The sequence below is a fragment of the Poromitra crassiceps genome (assembly GCF_964638095.1).
Source record: "Poromitra crassiceps genome assembly, chromosome: 7".
Taxonomy (NCBI): domain Eukaryota; kingdom Metazoa; phylum Chordata; class Actinopteri; order Beryciformes; family Melamphaidae; genus Poromitra; species Poromitra crassiceps.
Window position 1 is genome coordinate 45,526,389 of NC_139628.1, and position 19,989 is coordinate 45,546,377.

The 19,989-nt window shown below is 43.6% G+C and overlaps 2 protein-coding genes across 2 annotated transcripts; one reads left to right on the forward strand and one right to left on the reverse strand.

The window, feature by feature from the left end:
• Window positions 1-2,755: 2,755 nt before the first annotated feature.
• On the forward strand, window positions 2,756-6,131 carry tada2b (transcriptional adaptor 2B; the record flags this gene model as incomplete). The annotated part of the gene is made up of 3 exons (XM_083640882.1): window positions 2,756-3,025; window positions 4,496-4,951; window positions 5,517-6,131. 3 exons carry the CDS (start codon window positions 2,756-2,758, stop codon window positions 6,129-6,131), a joined length of 1,341 nt encoding a protein of 446 aa, XP_083497008.1.
• A 4,970-nt stretch (window positions 6,132-11,101) lies between these two features.
• Window positions 11,102-19,720, reverse strand: grpel1 (GrpE-like 1, mitochondrial). Its single transcript, XM_083640462.1, has 4 exons — window positions 19,646-19,720; window positions 18,301-18,445; window positions 14,466-14,547; window positions 11,102-13,885 (listed from the first exon to the last, which is right to left on the reverse strand). Exons 1-4 carry the CDS (start codon window positions 19,711-19,713, stop codon window positions 13,539-13,541), a joined length of 642 nt encoding a protein of 213 aa, XP_083496588.1. The 5' UTR covers window positions 19,714-19,720; the 3' UTR covers window positions 11,102-13,538.
• Between the last annotated feature and the right edge of the window lie 269 nt (window positions 19,721-19,989).

Genomic DNA, 19,989 nt, shown 5'->3' on the forward strand with positions numbered 1-19,989 from the left:
AGATCGCCAAATCTAGCAAACTACTTTTTTTTCTCATCTCCGGTACTCAAACCTCAACCAGAAAATAATATATAACAATATAATATAATATACCATACGTCCTCACTTTCAGAGTGTAACACGGGGGTCCCCCAAGGATCGGTTTTGGGTCCTGTCTTCTTCGGCATATACATAAATGACCTCCCCCTCATCTGCCCCGATGTAAAGGTGCAGATGTATGCGGATGATACGGTCATTTATGTACATGCTGCTACGAAGTCGAAGGCTGCAACTGTGCTTACAGGCGCCATGGAACAGCTGGCTGCCTGGCTTGATGAATCATGCCTGACCCTGAATGTAACGAAAACTGTAAATATGTATTTCTCGATAAGACGCAATAACACTCCCCCACCTGACATCTTTGTCAAGGGCCAGAGGGTGGAGGTTGTCCAAGAATTCAAATATCTTGGCATTATTTTAGATAGTAATCTCACCTTCAAAAAACAAAACAAAAAAACAGTGGGGTCTGTCAAACGCAACCTCCGGCAGTTTCGTTACATCCGGGACCAGCTGAGCACTGAGGCGGCAAAGATGTATCTGCATTCCTTCATCTTGTCGCATATGTCATACTGTGTAACTACCTGGTCTCAGGCTGTCAAAACGGCAATAAAGCCACTCTCCACTCTGTATAAACAGGCACTGAAGGTCTTTGACAAGAAGCCAAATAGTTTCCATCACTGTGAGATTATCAGGAAACATGACCTCCTGACCTTTGATAACTTCCTGATGATGGCTAACCTCTGTCTTATGTATAGAATCCTCAATGGCCCCCCCCCCCCCCCCCAACAAGTTTGTTACCCATAACACAGGTGGGCGAGCTACAAGAGCCTCCACCAGAGGGGACTGTTCCACAGCCTTTAGAAGTACCAAATTTAGCCAATCGGCATTTTCAATCAGGGCCGCTGGTCTGTGGAACACCCTGCCAAAGGTAAGAAATTGCGGTTATTTTAAAGGTTTTAAATTCACAGTGAAAAAGTTTTTAAGAGAGGGCCAGGCAGGCGTGTGGCCATTGAGGGCAGAATGGGTGGCCTCATGGCCTGTTGTATTTATGACATTGACTTTTAAATTTACTTTTGTACATGTGTATGTATTGAATTCTATGGCTTTTACCTTTTATTATGCTGTATTTTATTATTGTGTATAGATTTAGGACCTTCTGATTTTAATGTGAACTATGTGCGCACAAGCCTTCGTGCGTCCAGGGACGACGGATGCGAATTAGCTTTTAGCTACAATCTGACACTGCACATTTGCTGTGAACTGTACCTGATTTAAATAAACAATAAAATGAAATGAAAATGAAAAATGAAATATAATATAATATAATATAATATAATATAATATAATATAATATAATATAATATAATAATATAATATGCTCTTCCACCAGTGAATCCATGTGGTCTAATGCAGTGGTTCTCAAACTTGCTCACGTCAAGGACCCCTAAACTGACACAAATTAGACTACGGATCCCCATTTGAGTCCCCCATCTTTGCTTTTACATGTTTTATTGCAGAAAGTGTTTGATACCACTGGTCTAATGGATAAGGTGTCTGACTTTGGATCAGAAGACAGAGGGTTTGACTCCCTTCGTGGTTGACTTTCTTGTATTTCCAGAGGTTTCCATGAAAACAGCAAGTAGCCTACTGCAATCATGATTGGTATTTACTTGAGACTGAAATTTGTCAGGAGTCAAAGTGCATGTAAAAAGCACACTAAAAAGCAAGGCCTTTCTGTGTGGCGTTTGCATGTTCTCCCTGTGCTCCCCTGGGGTTTCCTCCTATAACATCAATATGGACCCCCACTAAAAATACTGTATGCAAGAAGATCGTCATCTGACCAGGCAGTGGCGGTTGGAAAAAGTTGGTCCCCGGGCGCTTCACTGCAGCTGCCCACTGCTCCTGGCCTGACCATGGAGGAGGACGAGCCAGGATGGAAAAAATGCAGAGGACAAATTCCATGGCACCTTGTATGTATGTGTGTGTGTGTGTGTGTGTGTGTGTGTGTGTGTGTGTGTGTGTGTGTGTGTGTGTGTGTGTGTGTGTGTGTGTGTGTGTGTGTGTGTGTGTGTGTGTGTGTGTGTGTGTGTGTGTGTGTGTGTGTGTGTGTGTGTGTGTGTGTGTGTGTGTGTGTGTGTGTGTGTGTGTGTGTGTGTGTGTGCAGTCCTCTGTATAGCTCAGTGAAATAAACAGGTGGCCATGGTGCACCAGGATCTCAAGTCTTTTCATATTCATACCATTTAACAACAATTATTAAGCTGATGAATGTAAGGCACAGCAATGTGGTTGTGTGCTCAGAGATGACTTTTCTGTATTTTTCAAATTTGTTTTCATTCTTCTGTGGGAATTTTCTTCCTGTGCTGCCTCTCCATTCATTGGGGATTCAATTCAGTATATCACACTCAACATAAAAAATACTGTCAATATGTTTCAGAATAGAACGTTTTAGTACTCAGAAAATTAAAAGTGTGTGTGTGTGTGGGGGGGGGGGGTCACACACACACACACACACACACACACACACACACACACACACACACACACACACACTAATGCCAGCAGTGTCTGCAGTTGGTGTTATTTTGGTTGTCGTGGAAACAAGAACTGGGAGCCAATCACAGGCGCCTTGACCCCTGCTCATTAATATTAACAAGCTCGCGGGGAGAAGCTCCAGTGCGCAGGCGCGTGCTACTGCCTCCAACAACAGCCAGGCAACATGGCCGACCTGGGAAAGAAGTACTGCGTTAACTGCCTTGCGGATGTTACTAACCTGCGACTTCGTTGCACCGACTGCCCCGATATCGAGCTGTGCCCGGAGTGCTTCTCGGCGGGCGCAGAGATCGGTAATCACCGGAGATGGCACGGCTACCAGCAGGTCGACGGCGGCCGCTTCTCTCTCTGGGGTCCCGAAGCGGAGGGAGGATGGACCAGCAGGGAAGAGCAGTCGCTGCTCGATGCTATCGAGCAGTATGGATTTGGAAACTGGGTACTTCACTTTTATAGTTCGTTAACTTAACTCAACGAACTACAACACATAAAGTAGACCTACAGAAGCTGAGAAGCTGCAAAGAGCCAAAGTTCCTAGTGGGAAGTGTACTTTGTATAGTAATAACCTTGGGGGGAAATGACAAGCAACTTGAGGATGACAGTGATGCTGTCAGAAATTAGGTAGTGTTGTTGAGGCATATGAACAACTCAGCGAAACTCGGACTGTTTATGATACCCGAGTTGCCAAGACAACTTAAGTGATGAATTCGTTAAAACATAACGCTAGCCTACATGCTGATGCTCATAAGTATCTCTGTGCCCTTTTGAGTTCTAAACATGAAACAACCGCTTTACAAGACTTATGATACAGGCCATGGTCTGTTTTAAATATTATTATTAATATTACTGTTTATATTTATATTATATATATGGCATATGGCAACAAAAATACTTGCACAATAAGTCGTATTTATGACTTCCCACGAATGCTTCCCATCTCAAAAAGTGAGGTTACAAGGTGCACTTGAAAGCAGCAGGAGTGCTTAGCTGCCTTAGCCCACCTAAACACAGAATGGAGTTAACTCACATTTTTAGTCTGATGTGAACCTTTGATATTAATTCATACAAATACAACATAAAGTATCAGACTGATGTGACACTATGTGCATCATATTGGAGGTTGTTTGTGTTATGATGATCACCGACTGGAGGTCATTGTTTATGCTTTTTTTTTTTTACCACTATGGCATAGTCCACTGCATCTCATTTTAATTCTAATAACTTATTTTCCAGAAAAGCTGATTGCATATGACTGTAATATTAACATACTTGTGCCATCAGTAAAGCGGAATGCATGGCCAGGCGTCAAAGCCCTCGCAGTAGATGCCGTAGGGCTGCCCCCAACCGGCGAAAATGTGACTCGACGCAGCTGACATGAACAAGTATACTATAATGTAGATGGGGAGATAAAAAGGAGAGAGTGAAAGCTATTACCAAGTATATGCACTACATTCTCTCCTCGGGCTAACCTCTAGTCTTTGAAATCCTAGTGAAATCACACAATTTACGCATTTTGCTGGGGACTCCCCTGCGACCCCCTCGTCCAACTGATGTTTGAGTATATAGGTCCAGCTGCCATTGGCAGCGCCCCAAGTCGAGGCTGACGTGAGGAATGTCAATGTCTGTGACATTTACTAATTTACAGTATTTGAGATACAATATTACTATTGTTTGCATCGATTAGCTTGAAATGCTGAGGTGCTGAGGACTTACTACGGTGTACACTTAGCCTACTTGTACTTTAACCTGTTGTCCATGTATACTTGTATTGTTTTTATGTTTTGGATACTACCGGTATGTGGTTTTTATGCTTGCTGCAACACAAATCGCCCTTTTGGGACAATTAATCAACTTGAACTTGTAGCATGTTTCAAGCTTATGGAATTGCTGCGTGTGCTGTTTTGTTCAGGAGGACATGGCCACTCACGTGGGAGCGTCCCGGACCCCCCAGGAGGTCATGGAGCACTACGTCACCATGTACATCCACGGAAACCTGGGCAAGGCCTGCATCCCCGACAACATTCCCAACCGGGTGACCGACCACACCTGCCCCAGCGGCGGACCCCTCTCCCCCAGCCTGACCACCCCCCTACCCCCGCTGGACATCAGCCTGGCCGAGCAGCAGCAGCTGGGCTACATGCCCCTCCGCGACGACTACGAGATGGAATACGACCAGGACGCCGAGAAGCTGATCAGCGGCCTGTCGGTCAACTACGACGACGAGGACGTGGACATCGAGATGAAGCGCGCCCACGTGGACATGTACGTGCGCAAGCTCCGGGAACGGCAGCGTCGTAAGAACATCGCCCGCGACTACAACCTGGTGCCCGCCTTCCTGGGCCGCGACAAGAAGGACAAGGAGAAGGTAGACACGATGAATCGTTGTTAAGAATTTAATCGATCAAACTAGCTGATTAATCGACAATGCAGACTATGTGCTATTAACACATTTTTTGCTGAAATGATTTAACACCACAAGGGTGCAATTTAACTTTCACTGCTCATACAGAGGAAGGAGAAAGCCAAGCAAGCATACAAAAACGCCAGTGTGGGAGAATTACACCCAAAAAGACGGCAGTATTCACTGTAAACATTGTAATACAATGTTGAAATACAGCTCGTCTACAAATACAATGACAGCTGATGCAGGAAGTTTGCTTGGTTGATTAACTTGTTGAGAAAATGTAAAGTGTAAAAACCCACATTTTGCATTCTCTATTTTCAATGTAAAAGCAGATTTTTACATAATAAGTGATCATTAACATGATCAATTAAGGAAAATTGAAATTGATTACAATTTGCATCCCTAGGAGAAGGAGAAACCCGGGGGGCTAGGAGGCACCGGTGCCGCCGGAGGGACGGGTGCAAGCACGGGCGTGACGATCGGCGTGGGTTCCACGACGCCAGCCGGGTCGGGCTCGGTTCCGAGCACGCCCAAACGGAAGATCACCAAGGAGGAGCGGGACCAGCGGACGCGGTTGCGCGGGCTGTGTCAGTTCATGGCCCACAGGGAGCTCGACGACTTCTTCGACAACATGCACAAGGAGCGCGCGCTGCGGGCCAAGGTGCGCGAGCTGCAGCGCTACCGCCGCAACGGCATCGCCCGCCTGGACGAGTCGGCCGAGTACGAGGCGGCGCGCCACAAGCGGGAGAAACGCAAGGAGAACAAGAGCACGGTGGGCTCCAAGCGGGGCAGCAGCGGGGGAGGGGGCGGGCCGGGGGGCGGGGCTGGGGGAGGGGCCGGCGGAGGGGTGGGGGTCGGGGGCGGGGTCAAAGAAGAGGGCAAGGACGGGGAGTTTGCTGCCATGGAGAATCTGACGGGCTTCGAGCTCCTGTCGGACCGCGAGAAGGTGCTGTGCAACTCGCTCAGCCTGAGCCCCACGCGCTACCTGACCGTCAAAACCATCATCATCAAAGACCACCTCCAGAAAAGGCAAGGTATCCCCGCCAAGAGCCGGCTGCCCAGCTACCTGGACAAGGTGCTCAAGAAACGCATCCTCACCTTCCTCACAGAGAGCGGCTGGATATCCCGAGACGCCTCCTAACTGGCTGTTTGAGGCGCGAGAGGCGGTAACTCTTGATCTCTGATTGGCCAGTGTTCTTGCGTACGATGCGTGATTTGCTGGACGCTCCGGAAGCAAATCAAAACTACTGGATTTCACCGTTTTTTCAAAGGTGACCTTGTGAATATGTACATTGCAAAGCAAAGGATGTTCCTTCGAGCGGGGGGAAATGTATTTTCATGCCTAGGAGGACTAGGAACACAGATAGGCCTATATTTTTGCATTTGAATCAAAATATTGATGATGGGGGGGGGGTAATCTACATTTCTGTGGGTTCACAATACTTGTTGTGCAAACTGTCCATATTGCAATTGAAGATACCGGCAATGCTAACGCATTCCGAGTTGATGTAGCCGCTACAATACCAAACCAATATCGCTAAGCGGGATTGGTTATTGTATCGGGTTCATTCAAGATGTTTATCGAGTATCGATTTTTGGGGGTTTTTATCCAAGAAACTATAAGGCAACAGCCATTCCATGATGAAGATGAAGGTGGAATTCTGAACATCACATTTCCATTAAAAGATGAAGAGCTGTGATGGAAGGTCATTTAGCTGTCAGTATTTGACAGCTAATGCTCTGATGTGTCAGCAAAATGATGACGGCTGTATTTTTCCCTCTTCTACAGCTTTCACAGTTTGGCCTTACAACAAACGGAGGAACCCCAAACCCCCACTTAACTGATTTTTCCACATTGTTGTTGTTCATCAGTTAAAGCTGCACTAGGCAAGTTTGCACTTTGGCGGCCCCATGCGGCAGCAAGAGGTAACTGCATTTTTTTGAACGTTTGAAGGACTTCACTATTACCCTCAGAATCATGTGTGTGAAAACCGTGCACTCCTCCTCTGACCTACATCGCTTCTTTCTTAAGGTCCTTACACACCGGGGGCGTTTTTGTTGTTGTTTTTCTTGCGATTTATTCGCACGTCAATATTATTCTTCAAACCTATCAATGTAACCGTGCATTAGTGCATATCAACGGTGAAATTCAGCTGAGTGAAAATGCGGCATGTTTTTTTTTATCCTGAATGTAGGCAACAATACTGTGGTGGAGTGACGAGCAGACATGTCTTTCTGTGTGTATTGTATTGGTAACCACAGGACGCAGTCACACCTACAAACTTGATTCAGATGGAAATCCATATCATCTCAACCATGAAAGATGAAATTACACCAAGTGATTCACTCTTCAGTTCTGAAACGCTATATTCACTCCATTATCCCACCCCCACACAAATTTTGAACCAACCGATGCCCAGCTTGCCAAATACCCCTACTGTATTTCGCCAAATGCCCTCAGCTCGCCAAATACCCCAGGTAGCCAAATGCGCACTGTATCCAAACTGGACTTCGGCTATTACTTCTGACACCATTTTACCTCAGACAGTTACCCTCTGCTCTACTCAAACTGTCCCAAAGACATCCTTGAAGTAGGTCTGAAAGTGTCCGTGCAGTGAACTCTCCATGCTCTCTCCTCTCTCCAGAAGCAAAAGCATGTCATCGCGGCTGCTCCATTTTTTCGTGCCGCGATGGATTTACCCGCAAAGTCACGTCGCGTTTGGTGTGAATATATTTGGGAGAACGTTTATTTGCATCGCTCTTGGTGTGTAACGGCCTATTAGTGTGTGGTTGGAGGAGGTGTTGCAAAAGCAAAACCGTTTCCAGCTTTCTCTGGATGGAACGCACCCTCGCTGCTGTTTAGGAGTTTCGATTTGTCGCTTTCTGTGTGCCCGAGTCCCCCTAGTGGCCATATCCCAAACCTGAATTAATTGGGGCAAATGTACAGCAGCTCAATTAGGGATGATGGAACACTTTTCTCTCTTGTGATTCAGATTGATACGACAGGTGTATTTTTACCTAGTGCAGCTTTAGACCTTTTACTGTCTACTGTGTAAGACAGGAAAAAAGTGGAACATGTAAGGGCATTAACCAATGAGATCCATATATGCTAGGGCATTAACCAATGAGATCCATATCCGCCGAAGCACAATTAGAAGATTTTCTTTTCCGATATATGCACGCATTATTTTCCGCCCAAAAACATCAAGTCTCTCCTGTAGTGGAATTAACACATCATTATGCCTCCTCTTATTGGCCCACTGGCAGATGCAGACATAAATACAATGCTTTACAAAATGTACACATTCACATTATATATATATATATACATACACTGTATATATATATATATATATATATATATAAATGTGTATATATATATACAGTATATATAAATATATATATATGTGTGTGTATATATATATGTATAATGTATGTAACATTTTCTTTCAAACAAAACTCTCAGATTCATTCATTCAAGCATTTAGCTCAAGCATTGAGCGGCATAATTAAAAAGTAATTTTATCAGTGTGTCATATCGGCAGAAATTTTCGTTTGGGGCCGATGCCGATATTCCATTATGAAGCCTTTATCAGCCGAAGGGGCCGATATCGATGACTTGCTGATAATGATTGTGCATCTGTTTTTTTGTTTTTTTTACCAAGTATGTACACTGGGTTACAGCCCTTTATCTTTTCCACTTTATATATATTTTGCCTGCTCTATAATCCTACAGTAGCCTAAGCTGGTTTTGCCTCATTGTTGGACCGTCTTATTGAGATCGGGTGCAGGACTACTCCTCCGGCTTGCTCATTGATCTAGACGAGGATCTGATTAGCTCAAAGTGCAGAAGCTGTTGTTAAAGTGTGATCGCTCATGTTGAGTGACAACGTGACATGATGTATATAATAGTCGCATAGGATCATGCGAGGCCTTGCTTGTATCTGCTTTGTGATACAATGCCTACTAGTAAGTATTGCAATAGGGATCGACCAAAAGATGTTCTTAAAGGCTCACACTGATTTGTTTCTCCCTGTCCACTCAGAATGGTATCGAGTGCCAAAGTCATGCCCTCTTCCGGGTTCTGCATGGGACCGAAGAGATTTCATTCCCCGTTCATTTTGTCCATCGACATTTCATAACATCCAGTCAAAACAAGCCATTCAACTATTATGCAGAATCAGGAGAGACCATAGAACAGCTCAGTATGGGTGTGTATCTATATCTAGCGCCTCATGCAGAACCCGGAAGAGGGCGTGACTTTGGCACTGTGTTCTTGTCAGGGTGGAAAAGCCTCGGAGACAGATGTTCCAGTGCCAGGGCCCTCGTTAATGTTATGGGTTACACCTGCTTTACTTCCTGCTTTTACCACCTCAATAGGTTGCTGTGAAAACAGCCTATTGGCACCCATACTGAGCTGTCGTGTCTCGCTGTAGTCTGGGAGGCGTTTTAAACGCCTGTCTTACCGTGTCCAAACTTGACCACGAGCTTTCGGTTCAACATCACTGTCAAAATCGCGTCATTCGCGCTGTGAAAATTTTGCACCATTTGCCCGGGTCAAATTTGGCATCATACGCGTTTGCATTGACTTTGTATTGTAATCCCGTCGTGCGAATAGCTGAAAATCTGGCTGCTGTGAATGTACAGTAATGCTAAGGAATGGCTTCCTTGCAGATGGAGAATTGGGCATTGGTATTTCTTATCCAAACTGCACCAGGCCTGCAGCTACTCCATACTGAAGGGGGCGCATGAACATCACATTTCCATTAGAAATGAAGATTTCAAGTGGGCGTTTGCCTTCTCTGCGGCCAGGTGGAAAGGTCAAAGTTCAGTCTGACCCCCAACGGTCTAGAAAAGCGTCGACACGTCCAGCCTATAAACCAGTCGCATTTGCTCCCTGTTTTTAAATGCTTGATGTCAAAATTAGCCCCAGCGGGACAGTTCAGTGTGTGTGTTTCTATTGGGAAAGGTTTGTCCACCATGTTCAGGTGGTGTCAGTTGTTCAGGGTCATGCCATTGTGTGCCGCTCTAGTTCCCCTGCGTTGGCCGATGAACCGCCGGCCGAAGCGGTGATTTGCTTGATGGTGCTCATCTGTTTTGAATGTCTCCTTTTTGTTTATTCCTTCAGACACAGAGAGGTTCTGTGCTCTCTATTTCTGTCTGGGGGGGGGGGGGGGGGGGGGGGTTTGCTTACAATATGTTACAAATTGTATATAATTTTTGTAAGATAAATTTGAGAAAAAAAACTATAAATACTGACCTGTGAAATGTACAGTATTTTTAATGTCATGGACATTTTTATAGCTTTTGTAATAAAAAAACTAATTTTGGTGTGTGAGGAAGAACCATTATCTGAAGCTTTGACATGCTGTTGAGCTGTTTGTATGTATCGGTAGTAAACTTAGGAATGGGAACTTCCATTCTGTCCGCCGGTCTGAAACTGTTGAGCTGTTTTGCTGTCCCATTATTTGTGGTTGCACATGATATGGTGGTGTGTATGGTTTTGTATTAAAAGTGCAAATACTTTATACTTCCAAAATGTCCCATGTATTCATTTGTCAATAGTAAATTACCAAAGTCTTCCTGACGTTCATTACTTAATACCGACCTAATTGATTAATTAATTGAATGCATACATGAGGTTATAATACATTAAATGTGACCCTGTATGGTTCATATCCACGTATCTCCAGGGTTCCCACACCTTAAACATCAAATTCAAGGACTTTCCAGGCCCAATTCTCTCAGATTCAAGGACCAAACATGTAATAGTTTGAGACAGGGATCAAGGTTAATTACTGTTACAACACTGCACATTTGTAAGAGAACAAGCAGACTTTACAGAAGCTCAGACAATTAAAGACTTGAATGTGTGAACACTTCTAAATTACATATATATATAAAAAATATATATATGTATATGTATATATAAACTTTGATTTCTATGCTTGCAAGAAAAAGAAGAAAAACAATCATAATTTTGTAATAACATCATCACTAAGTAATAGATTCAATTCATAATAAACTCAGGTGCTTTACTGTTGCTTTTGACCGTGCTCAAAGACACTTTACAATAAGATAAAATAGATGGGGGAGAAAAAGATTATTCTGTAGGTCAAAAGCAACAGTGAAAAGGTGGCTTTTGAAGGATTTTCTTTTTTAAAGATGACATGAGAATGAAAGACTGAGTTTTTGGCCTGTCAGGTGTGACTGGGGAGGGCATTCCAGAGGGAGGGGGCGGCTGCAGCAAGGCCCTGTCAGAGCCCCCCCCCCCCCCCCCCCCCCCCCCCCCGCGTCACAGCTTTAGCAAAGAGATACCTGTGATGCTTGTCAAAGTGGATATACATTTTATGATCATATTCAGCCAGAAAGTGACATGGAAGTTGCCTTCTTTGAATATCATATTGGTCTGTCTTCAAAATAGGCTTTAAGCAGATATTTTATGACACACAAAGCCTAAGCTATATGCATTTTCCAGGCCAAGAAAAACAAGATCTCTCTTCTGTTGGGCTGATTGAATAAGATGCAACTACAAATCAGCCCAAAGGTGTGTGACATTAAGAGGGTACAAGAGAAACACTAACCCATCAAAATTCATCAGTTTATTTTAATGCTATTATATATATTATTTAGCAGCATTATTTCGGGATAATTAACCATATCCATATCACTTCACATGGTTTTGTAGACAAAGCTGATGTTTTGGCACTGTCCAGCACTACCATGCCAACAGTTGGCATGGGGACATCGCCATTACTGAGGAAGCTTTAACAAAGCCACACCTACAAAGATGTACAGTATCTCACCACAAAGGCCTTGGGAACCCATCTCAGTACAAAGCTAAATCTCAGCAGCCTTTCCTCAGTTCCTGAAGTGCCCTTTCTTGCCTCCTTCACAAAATGCATAAAAAAAACGTGCGTGCTTTTTTTATAAATTCGAACAATGAAACAAACAACCAAGTGTGAGAATCAAGTTCACCATTATTGGGCTTTAAACAACAAGTCTGGAATGATGCCAGCAGTTCAATGTCAGGATTCAGAGCATTTTATGTCAATTTCTTTTAAAACATCAGCTTTTAAATTATTTTAACGGCTGCCTTTCCCTGTGATCTGGTGTGAAGTTTCTTTATATAACAGTTGGGTATTAAGTACCGTACTGTAGATTACATTCCACCACAGGGGAGAAATACTATGACATGTTAACTCATTGAGTGCCAATGACGTCTAAAGACGTCAATTCAAATAGTAACGTAGAGTGCCAATGACGTCTAAAGACGTCAATTGCGTTTTTTGACGGTGGGACGTGGATCAAAGCCTGATGCATCTCCTGTAAAAATATGGTGGGTGTTGAAGGTGTATAAACTATTTTACGGACCCATTAGGTGGCGACAGTGCTCTCCAGATTAGAGAAAGGTGAGGAAAAACAGCAGAAGAAGCCCCGTGATGAAACGGAAACCGATGCATGCTGGAGCCAGAGCCGTATAGATTGCTCTGGCTGGAGCTAACGTTCGCTGCGAACAGCAGCCAATCCGCTCCCACAACTGAGCCCCTCTGTCTCTGCTGCATAGTTTCTCCACACGCTGGGAGCCGGCGCACAAAAACGGCGGAGCGCTCCGAAAATAGACGCTGGGTGCAGGCTGTGTGTTAGTGTGGTGTAGGGATGAGTTTCTCCCAGCTCCGCCGGCATGCAGGCTGTGTGTTAGTGTGGGGGTGAGTTTCTCCCAGCTCCAGCATGCAAGCTGTGTGTTAGTGTGGGGATGAGTTTATCCCAGCTCCATGCAGAGATTCGTCGCCTGACGCAGGTAGCAGAGATTCGAGCAGAGCCACCAGAGACACTCCCACGGAGGAAGAATTTGCAGTTGAGGGGGGTGGGGCACGCACGGCACCACACAACTACACCATGTCACTACATCAGAAAATATTAGCTTCAGAGTCAGTGATGTGCTTGAAATGCTTCATTTCACAAAAGGCTCATTATCTCAGCTTCTAGTTTGAAACGTCTGTTTTTGGTGAAAACAACCTATCTTCTACTGCTGATAACTAAAGAACGGAAAATGATATCAATAAACTTTTTTTTGCAGATGATACAATAGAGTCTCATCGTTATTTGGGCGTGTTCGGTGTTTACATAGTAATATCACACAATATTCTGTGGGCCTCGAGAAATCACTGAAAACGCTCTGAAAGGGCTGGCACTGGGAGCATCCGTTTTCCAAAAGTGGCTGGCACTCAATGAGTTAAAAGAAAAAGATTGGAATCTGACTCTGACACGACTCACATGATTGATGGCGGACTGAAATGAAGTTTCACTGAAATTAACAAGTTAATTATTGTCCATATACAGAGATCAGATCAGTTCAGTTGGGTTCCCATCTCTTTGAGGCACCGCAGGGTGGGGGGGTGGTGGGAGGAGAGGGGTGGTGGGAGGAGAGGGGTTGTGGGAGGAGAGGGGTTGTGGGGGCGCCTTGACCAGTCTGCTGTACCTGAGGTGAACCATCACCCAGGCTACAAAACAAGCCCCACTTTGTCACGGTGACACCGCACAGCCACTAGGGGGCTTTGGCCACGCCGACCATCGCGGGCCTCAGGGTGCGGCCGTGGAGCTTGTAGCCCACCTTCGTCACGACAGCCACGGTGCCCGGCTCCTTGCCCTCCACTGGGGCGTGGAAGAGGGCCTGGTGCTCGTAGGGGTCGAACTTCTGGCCGTCAGGGTTGAGCTTGACCAGTCCGTATTTGGTGAACACCTTCTGGATCTGGAACTCGGTCATCACCAGGCCGTCATACAGGTTCTTCAGGTGGGGGTTCTGGCTCGTCACCTCCTCCTTGGGCACGCTCTCCGTGGCTTTCTCCAGAGTGTCCGCCACCTCCAGCAGGTCCTTGCAGAAGCCCTGGATCGCTGGTGGGTATGGAGAGTGGTTAGAACACGATTGTATGTATGTATATGTATGTGTATGTATGTGTATGTATGTATATATATGTATATATATGTATATATATGTATATATATATGTATATATATATATGTATATAGATATATATATATATATATATATATGTGTGTGTGTGCTTGCCGAGGCGCAGCACAGGAATGAGTACTTTAGCTAATGAAGAAGAAATCTGAGCATAAAACACAGAACTATTATTCAGATGATGTGTTAAACTGCGCTCTAGACTGCTCAATTTAACACAGAACTATCATTCAGATGATGTGTTAAACTGCACTCTAGGCTGCTCACTTTTGACTTGTCTATGGGTGGTGAAAAGCATCCTGAGGCACTCTTCCCTGGAAGTGGGAAGAACTGAGAGCTCAGCTGTCCTTTGGTGACCTCTAGAGGCAGTGATGCACAACTCCTGACGTGTCATCCTTTTCTGCATTATTCCATGAAGACTTGACCATCTTTCTGTGACTGTGATGAAACTCATACTGCACGATTGTGAGGACTAAGTACTGTAAGTTAACACAATATTGTTTTTACCGTATAACTTAGCATCGTCCACCATTTTCTGGCTCCTCGTCCTGAGGTTCTCCGTGTCTGCTAAAGCCCGCTTGTACTTTTCCTGGGAACAAAGGCAAAACATTAAGTTGTGAGTTAATAAAAATATATATTTAGAACAGCTTATTATTTATTTATTTATTAAAAAGGATCCCCATTAGCTGACGTCAGGCTTCAGCTAGTCTTCCTGGGGTCCAGGACAACAAGTACATTACGGGCCTGTCTGATTCTCAAGTGAATGAGCAATATAGGTGAAATTTCTAGGTAAGAAGTTGTAATTAGGCTGTCTGAAACCAGTTTGATACATAAGTTCACTGAATTTGCAACCTTTCTAGGTACCTGGTTATAGATAATTTTCCAGGAACCATACGATGGTACCTTTGTTTTGTTAGGATATCCCATGATACCTTGCGACCCTTCCAATCGACGAAGAAGAACGAAGCGAGCCCGAGCAAGCCCCTAATGGCGACGCCCACAAAGCCGACCGCATCAGAAAAAAGTGAAACAACGTTGGCTAAATAACACATTTTTTATTCTAGAATAGTCAATAACGTCAACCTTTACTTAATTTCAGTGCAGTCAGATGTTTGTACAGTGTCAGGAAAGTCACTTTTGAACAATAGTAGGAAGCATCTTACCTGAGACTGTTCTGGACAGCAGACGGCTAGTTAGGTTGCTAGCTAACGTTAGTTTAGAAAACCCGCTCCGCGTGCCCCAAAGCAGGACTTACACTGTACAGCCAGGAGGATAGCAGCATGGCAGACCTTCAAGGGTAAGTGGAGTTCGTTTTAACCGTGCTGTATTAAATGACAAGGTGTCAGTAAGGTTACCAATTGGGGCGGCTGTAGCTCAGGAGGTAGAGCGGGTCGTCCACTAATCGCTTTGGATAAAAGAGGTCGGTGGTTCAATTTCCGGCTCCTCCAGTCTGCATGTCGAAGTGTCCTTGGGCAAGACACTGAACCCCAAATTGCTCCCGTTGGTGTGCCAACACCCTGCGTGGTAACCTGCCGCCTTCGGTGTGTGAATGGGTGAATGTACCTACTGACTAGGGGTGTCACGATACACTCAGTTCACGATACGATACGTATCACGATACTGGGTTCACGATAACGATACGATACGATACGATTTTAACAATATTTTTTTTAACTTGAATAATGACAATATATGACTGGAAAAGTAGTATTTTATTTGAAATGCACAAATACAAAACATGCTGTTGTGGGAAATTGTTATTACAATAACAACTAGAAAAAACATGAGATTGGAGATAAGGCTTATCTTGAAATAGAATGAGTTACACCGTCACTTAGATTTACTTTGAACTAAAAGGTTTCTCAGCAGTATAAATTCTCATTATGCATCTTCAGTTTTTCTTCAAACTCAAACAACAAGACTTTTCTTAGTCTATTTTTTATGCATCTTCAGTTTTTCCTGTCAAGTAAACAGTTTTGCCAGAAACTCAATTGAATGGTTTCTCTCCTGTATAACTTCTCATGTGTCTCTTCAGAGACTTGTTCAACTGAACTACTTTCCACACATTGAACTTCAACAAACAAAGACGTTTCTTTGTCTACTTTTGGAAAAAAAAAAAAAAAAAAAAAAAAAAAAAAATTTTTTTTTTTTTTTTTTTCACGATATGAGATTTCATCTCAACGATACATATCGTGACGTTTTACTATCGCGAAATTTCGTGGGACGATATATTGTGACACCCCTACTACTGACTGTAAAGCGCTTTGGATAAAAGCGCTATATAAATGCAGGCCATTTACCATTTACCATTTACCAATGTGTTGGTGAAATCCAACTTTCTCGTTAGCTTGGTTTCACGCTTTTAATTTGAAGGCCGAAACGGAAAATGGTTTGAGTAGATGGAAGTGACACTGGTCTGTCAATTCTATCATTTCACATGTACCATTTCCTTTCTTCGCCTTCAAATTAAAAGTGTAAAAACAATGAAACGTTCGCCTGTGAAGGCTCGACCTGTTTGGATTATAATAACGTTAGAGAAAACAGCCATCAGCCATGCAGGTTTATACCAATTTATTGCCAAATGCTTTGGGAAACAACTTCATCAAGCTTGGTCAGAAAAGGTCTGTCTATTCAATGGAAACAGCACCAGTGTGACCTGTCGCGTGCGATGCTACCTTCAAGAATGAGGACGTCTGAAACAAGTTATTTTTTAATCACCTATATTAAAATGAGGTACCTAATTATTAATTAAACAATCATCTAGTTAGGTAACTAGATTATATTAAGCTTCCTTGCATTACAGACACAACCTGAATGTCATACAAACAATGAAGATATAATAATAATGATAATAATAATAAAAACATGTCACATAAGAGTGACAGAAGAAGAAAGAAGAAAATATATTTAAAAATAAATCTAGAATCAGATAGAGCAATGTAGCATGGTCCTCAAGCACTCTGTTAGCGAGTGGACAGAATATCAATTTACAAACATAAGATACTTGCACCCGGTCAAACAGACATCACTGGATCAGCTGGATATTGTTTTGTACTTAGACCAGAAATTTAATTATGACCCCAAATGATGTTAGCCTATTGGTTTACCAATTATTATCTCTTTGTTAAATGTTTGAGGAAATGTGGTAATGATGATAAACTACCAGAATAAACTAACTCCCGCACAGTCTCCACATGCAATCAAAAGTTTAATAACGTTTCGGTCGTGAGACCTTCATCAGATTCTCTGATGAAGGGATTCTCTGATGAGAGAATCTGATGAAGGTCTCACGACCGAAACGTTATTCTATATATTAAACTTTTGATTGCATGTGGAGACAGTGTGCGGGAGTTTATTCTGGTACTGTGTCGGGTTTTGCCCTTCTCCGACGCACCTGTTGAGCCTAGGTGTGCAAAAGCTTTTTTCCTTCAATGATGATAAACTGAAAAATTTAGTTCGTTTAAACTGAAAAGTAGAGCATGAAAAGTATTTATACATGCAAATAACTGTGCAACACCTGACCGAATTGTCTATACATGACATGTAGCTTATTTATACATGCAAATAACTATTAATAACAGCTTATATTAATAACTGCCTATAACTGTATATATCCATATATACTTACACATATTCCTTTCACACACGTACCCTTTCAAAATAGGCACTCTTTCATACACTTGTTATTATTGCATTGTATATAGTAGGTAACATATATGTTTAATTATCCTTTGTGATTCTTGTTTGTTTTAGCCTGAGCATACTTGTTCTTTTGTGTGAGAGTACATTGAGAGTTAAGTCTTTTGTGTGAGAGTACATTGAGAGTTAAGTCTTTTGTGTGTGAGTACATTGAGAGTTAAGCGAAGCGGACTCAATTTCCTTGTATGTGTAAAACATACTTGGCCAATAAAGCTGATTCTGATTCTATGTGACTGCTTCTGCCTCATAGTTTTTCATTGGATAATGATGGGATCCACATGCATGTGAGTTGTTGATGACTCTGTCCAGAGTCGGCTTGAAAATTCAAACATGTTTGATAATATCATCGTTGTGGCTCCGACTGGCGTCGGGAGGCAGTACACACTTGACGATTAGGATCTGTACCCCCATATTACACTAACAGACTTTGGTGCCAACTGGCACAACAAGTGCAGACTAGTGTAGACAAAGACAGACTGTGCCAAACTGGAAATCCTGTGTAAACGCGGGGGAATTATCTTGTAGTGTAACGAACCTCTACATTAATAGATTTGGAGAAGATATCACCCTGTTTGTGTGTGACAGGAAGCCTACATCTAGCTAGAGGCCAACCCATTGGCTGCCAACTTAAGTCAAGACTTACCGTGAATTCCTTGAGCTGTTCCTCCAGCTGGGTCTTCTCCAGCAGGGCTTTCTCTGCTGCACTCTGCTCGGCCTTGTCAGCCTCCTCCTCCGACCCCTGGCCACTCTTCTGCTGGGTGGCTGTGCACAGCAACCGTGGAGACGCTCTGCACCAGGACAGGAGACAAGTTGAGATTGAACACCACTTCCCAAAGGGTGGAAGGAGGACCAAATCACCATCAATGCCAAATGTCCACCAGCTGCGGTCCAGCTTGCCGGAACAGACTTGCACCAATCAATTAATATTAATATCAAATTAATTAATTAATCCGGGGCAAATACGCATCTGGTCTATTTTTGCTAGGGATGGGCGGGAGTACTCGTTCTTAATGTCAGTACTCGAGTAACGTTTCCACTGTTCGGGTGCTCGCCCCACTCCCCACCCCTTTAAAAATGGTCTAGAGATCTATGCACGTATCTTCATGTGGATCTGGCAGCAAGAACTGGACGGGCGTCAAGTCAGCCAGAAAGTATGTCATCCGCTTTGTTGCTCTCAAAATAAAACGCTTATTGTAACGTAACCTTATTTATTTTGAGTAATGCGTCACAGCCACAGTTTGCCGCCATATAACATCACAACAAGTATTTTGATACAAGGTTTGCTGCTTCGTTGAAATACCTCATCCAATGTGCATCAATAAGCTATTTACTTTTGTTTAAGTAACATTATTTTGAAAGTTACTGTTACAGTACGGACAGCGACGCACTGTGTTTACACTACTGCCCCCCAGACTTCCTGAGTGGTATTGCATCAAGGACTATTTGATGTCAAAAGGCATAAAAGTGGATTTTATGCAACAAGTTGGAAGCGGCAACATCTGTTATTTAGAAGAAGAGGATGTTATGGATCGGATAGCGTCTTCACTTCAAGTTTCTGGCTCAGGTAAGGACTCGTTTTAAGACCTAGACACGAGAGCGGCGCGACTGTCTGATGGGAAATGCTACGTGGGTCCCCGAACGCTTCAGTATGAGCGAGAAGCGCCCTGCTAGCAGGGTCATGACATCAGCCCTGTTTCTGGCGATGACATGCTAACACTGACATGCTACATGGCCAGAAGGCTACCGTTAAGCCTTGTTTGAGAAAGGGCACAGTTTATTATGTCTGTCGTTTTCACAGTATTCTGTACTAGCTACAAAAGACGACTGGTCTGTTAGCGTTACGAAAGCTAAAAACCTAGCGTTAGCTCATTCATGTCGTAAGGTTAGACTGAGATGACAGCTAACAACCCGGTCTAAGCGAGCCGAACACCATTATAAACTGCACATTTCAGACAACCAAACTATATTCAATATACAGAATTGCTTACCTTAATAATGAAGGCAAAGCTACAATTGAGTAGCTCTGTCTCAACGCTCGTACACAAAAACTCGCCATTTTTACTGTGTGATAACACACACACACACACACACACACGCTGGTGCTGGCAGGACGCGACGCACTACCTTGCTGGCAGCGGCGTGCAGGTTTGAACCAATCACGCGTCAGTATGAGAGACGCCTCGCACACTTAACCAATCACAGTAGCGAGGAGAGTGTGACCGATTCTTTTGTAGTTTGGTTGAGTTGAAGTTAAAGGTGAAAACCACACGTGACCAAGGACAGTTTTATCCCTAGGCTTTGACCAAACTGAAGGTTATTCACATATCAGTTA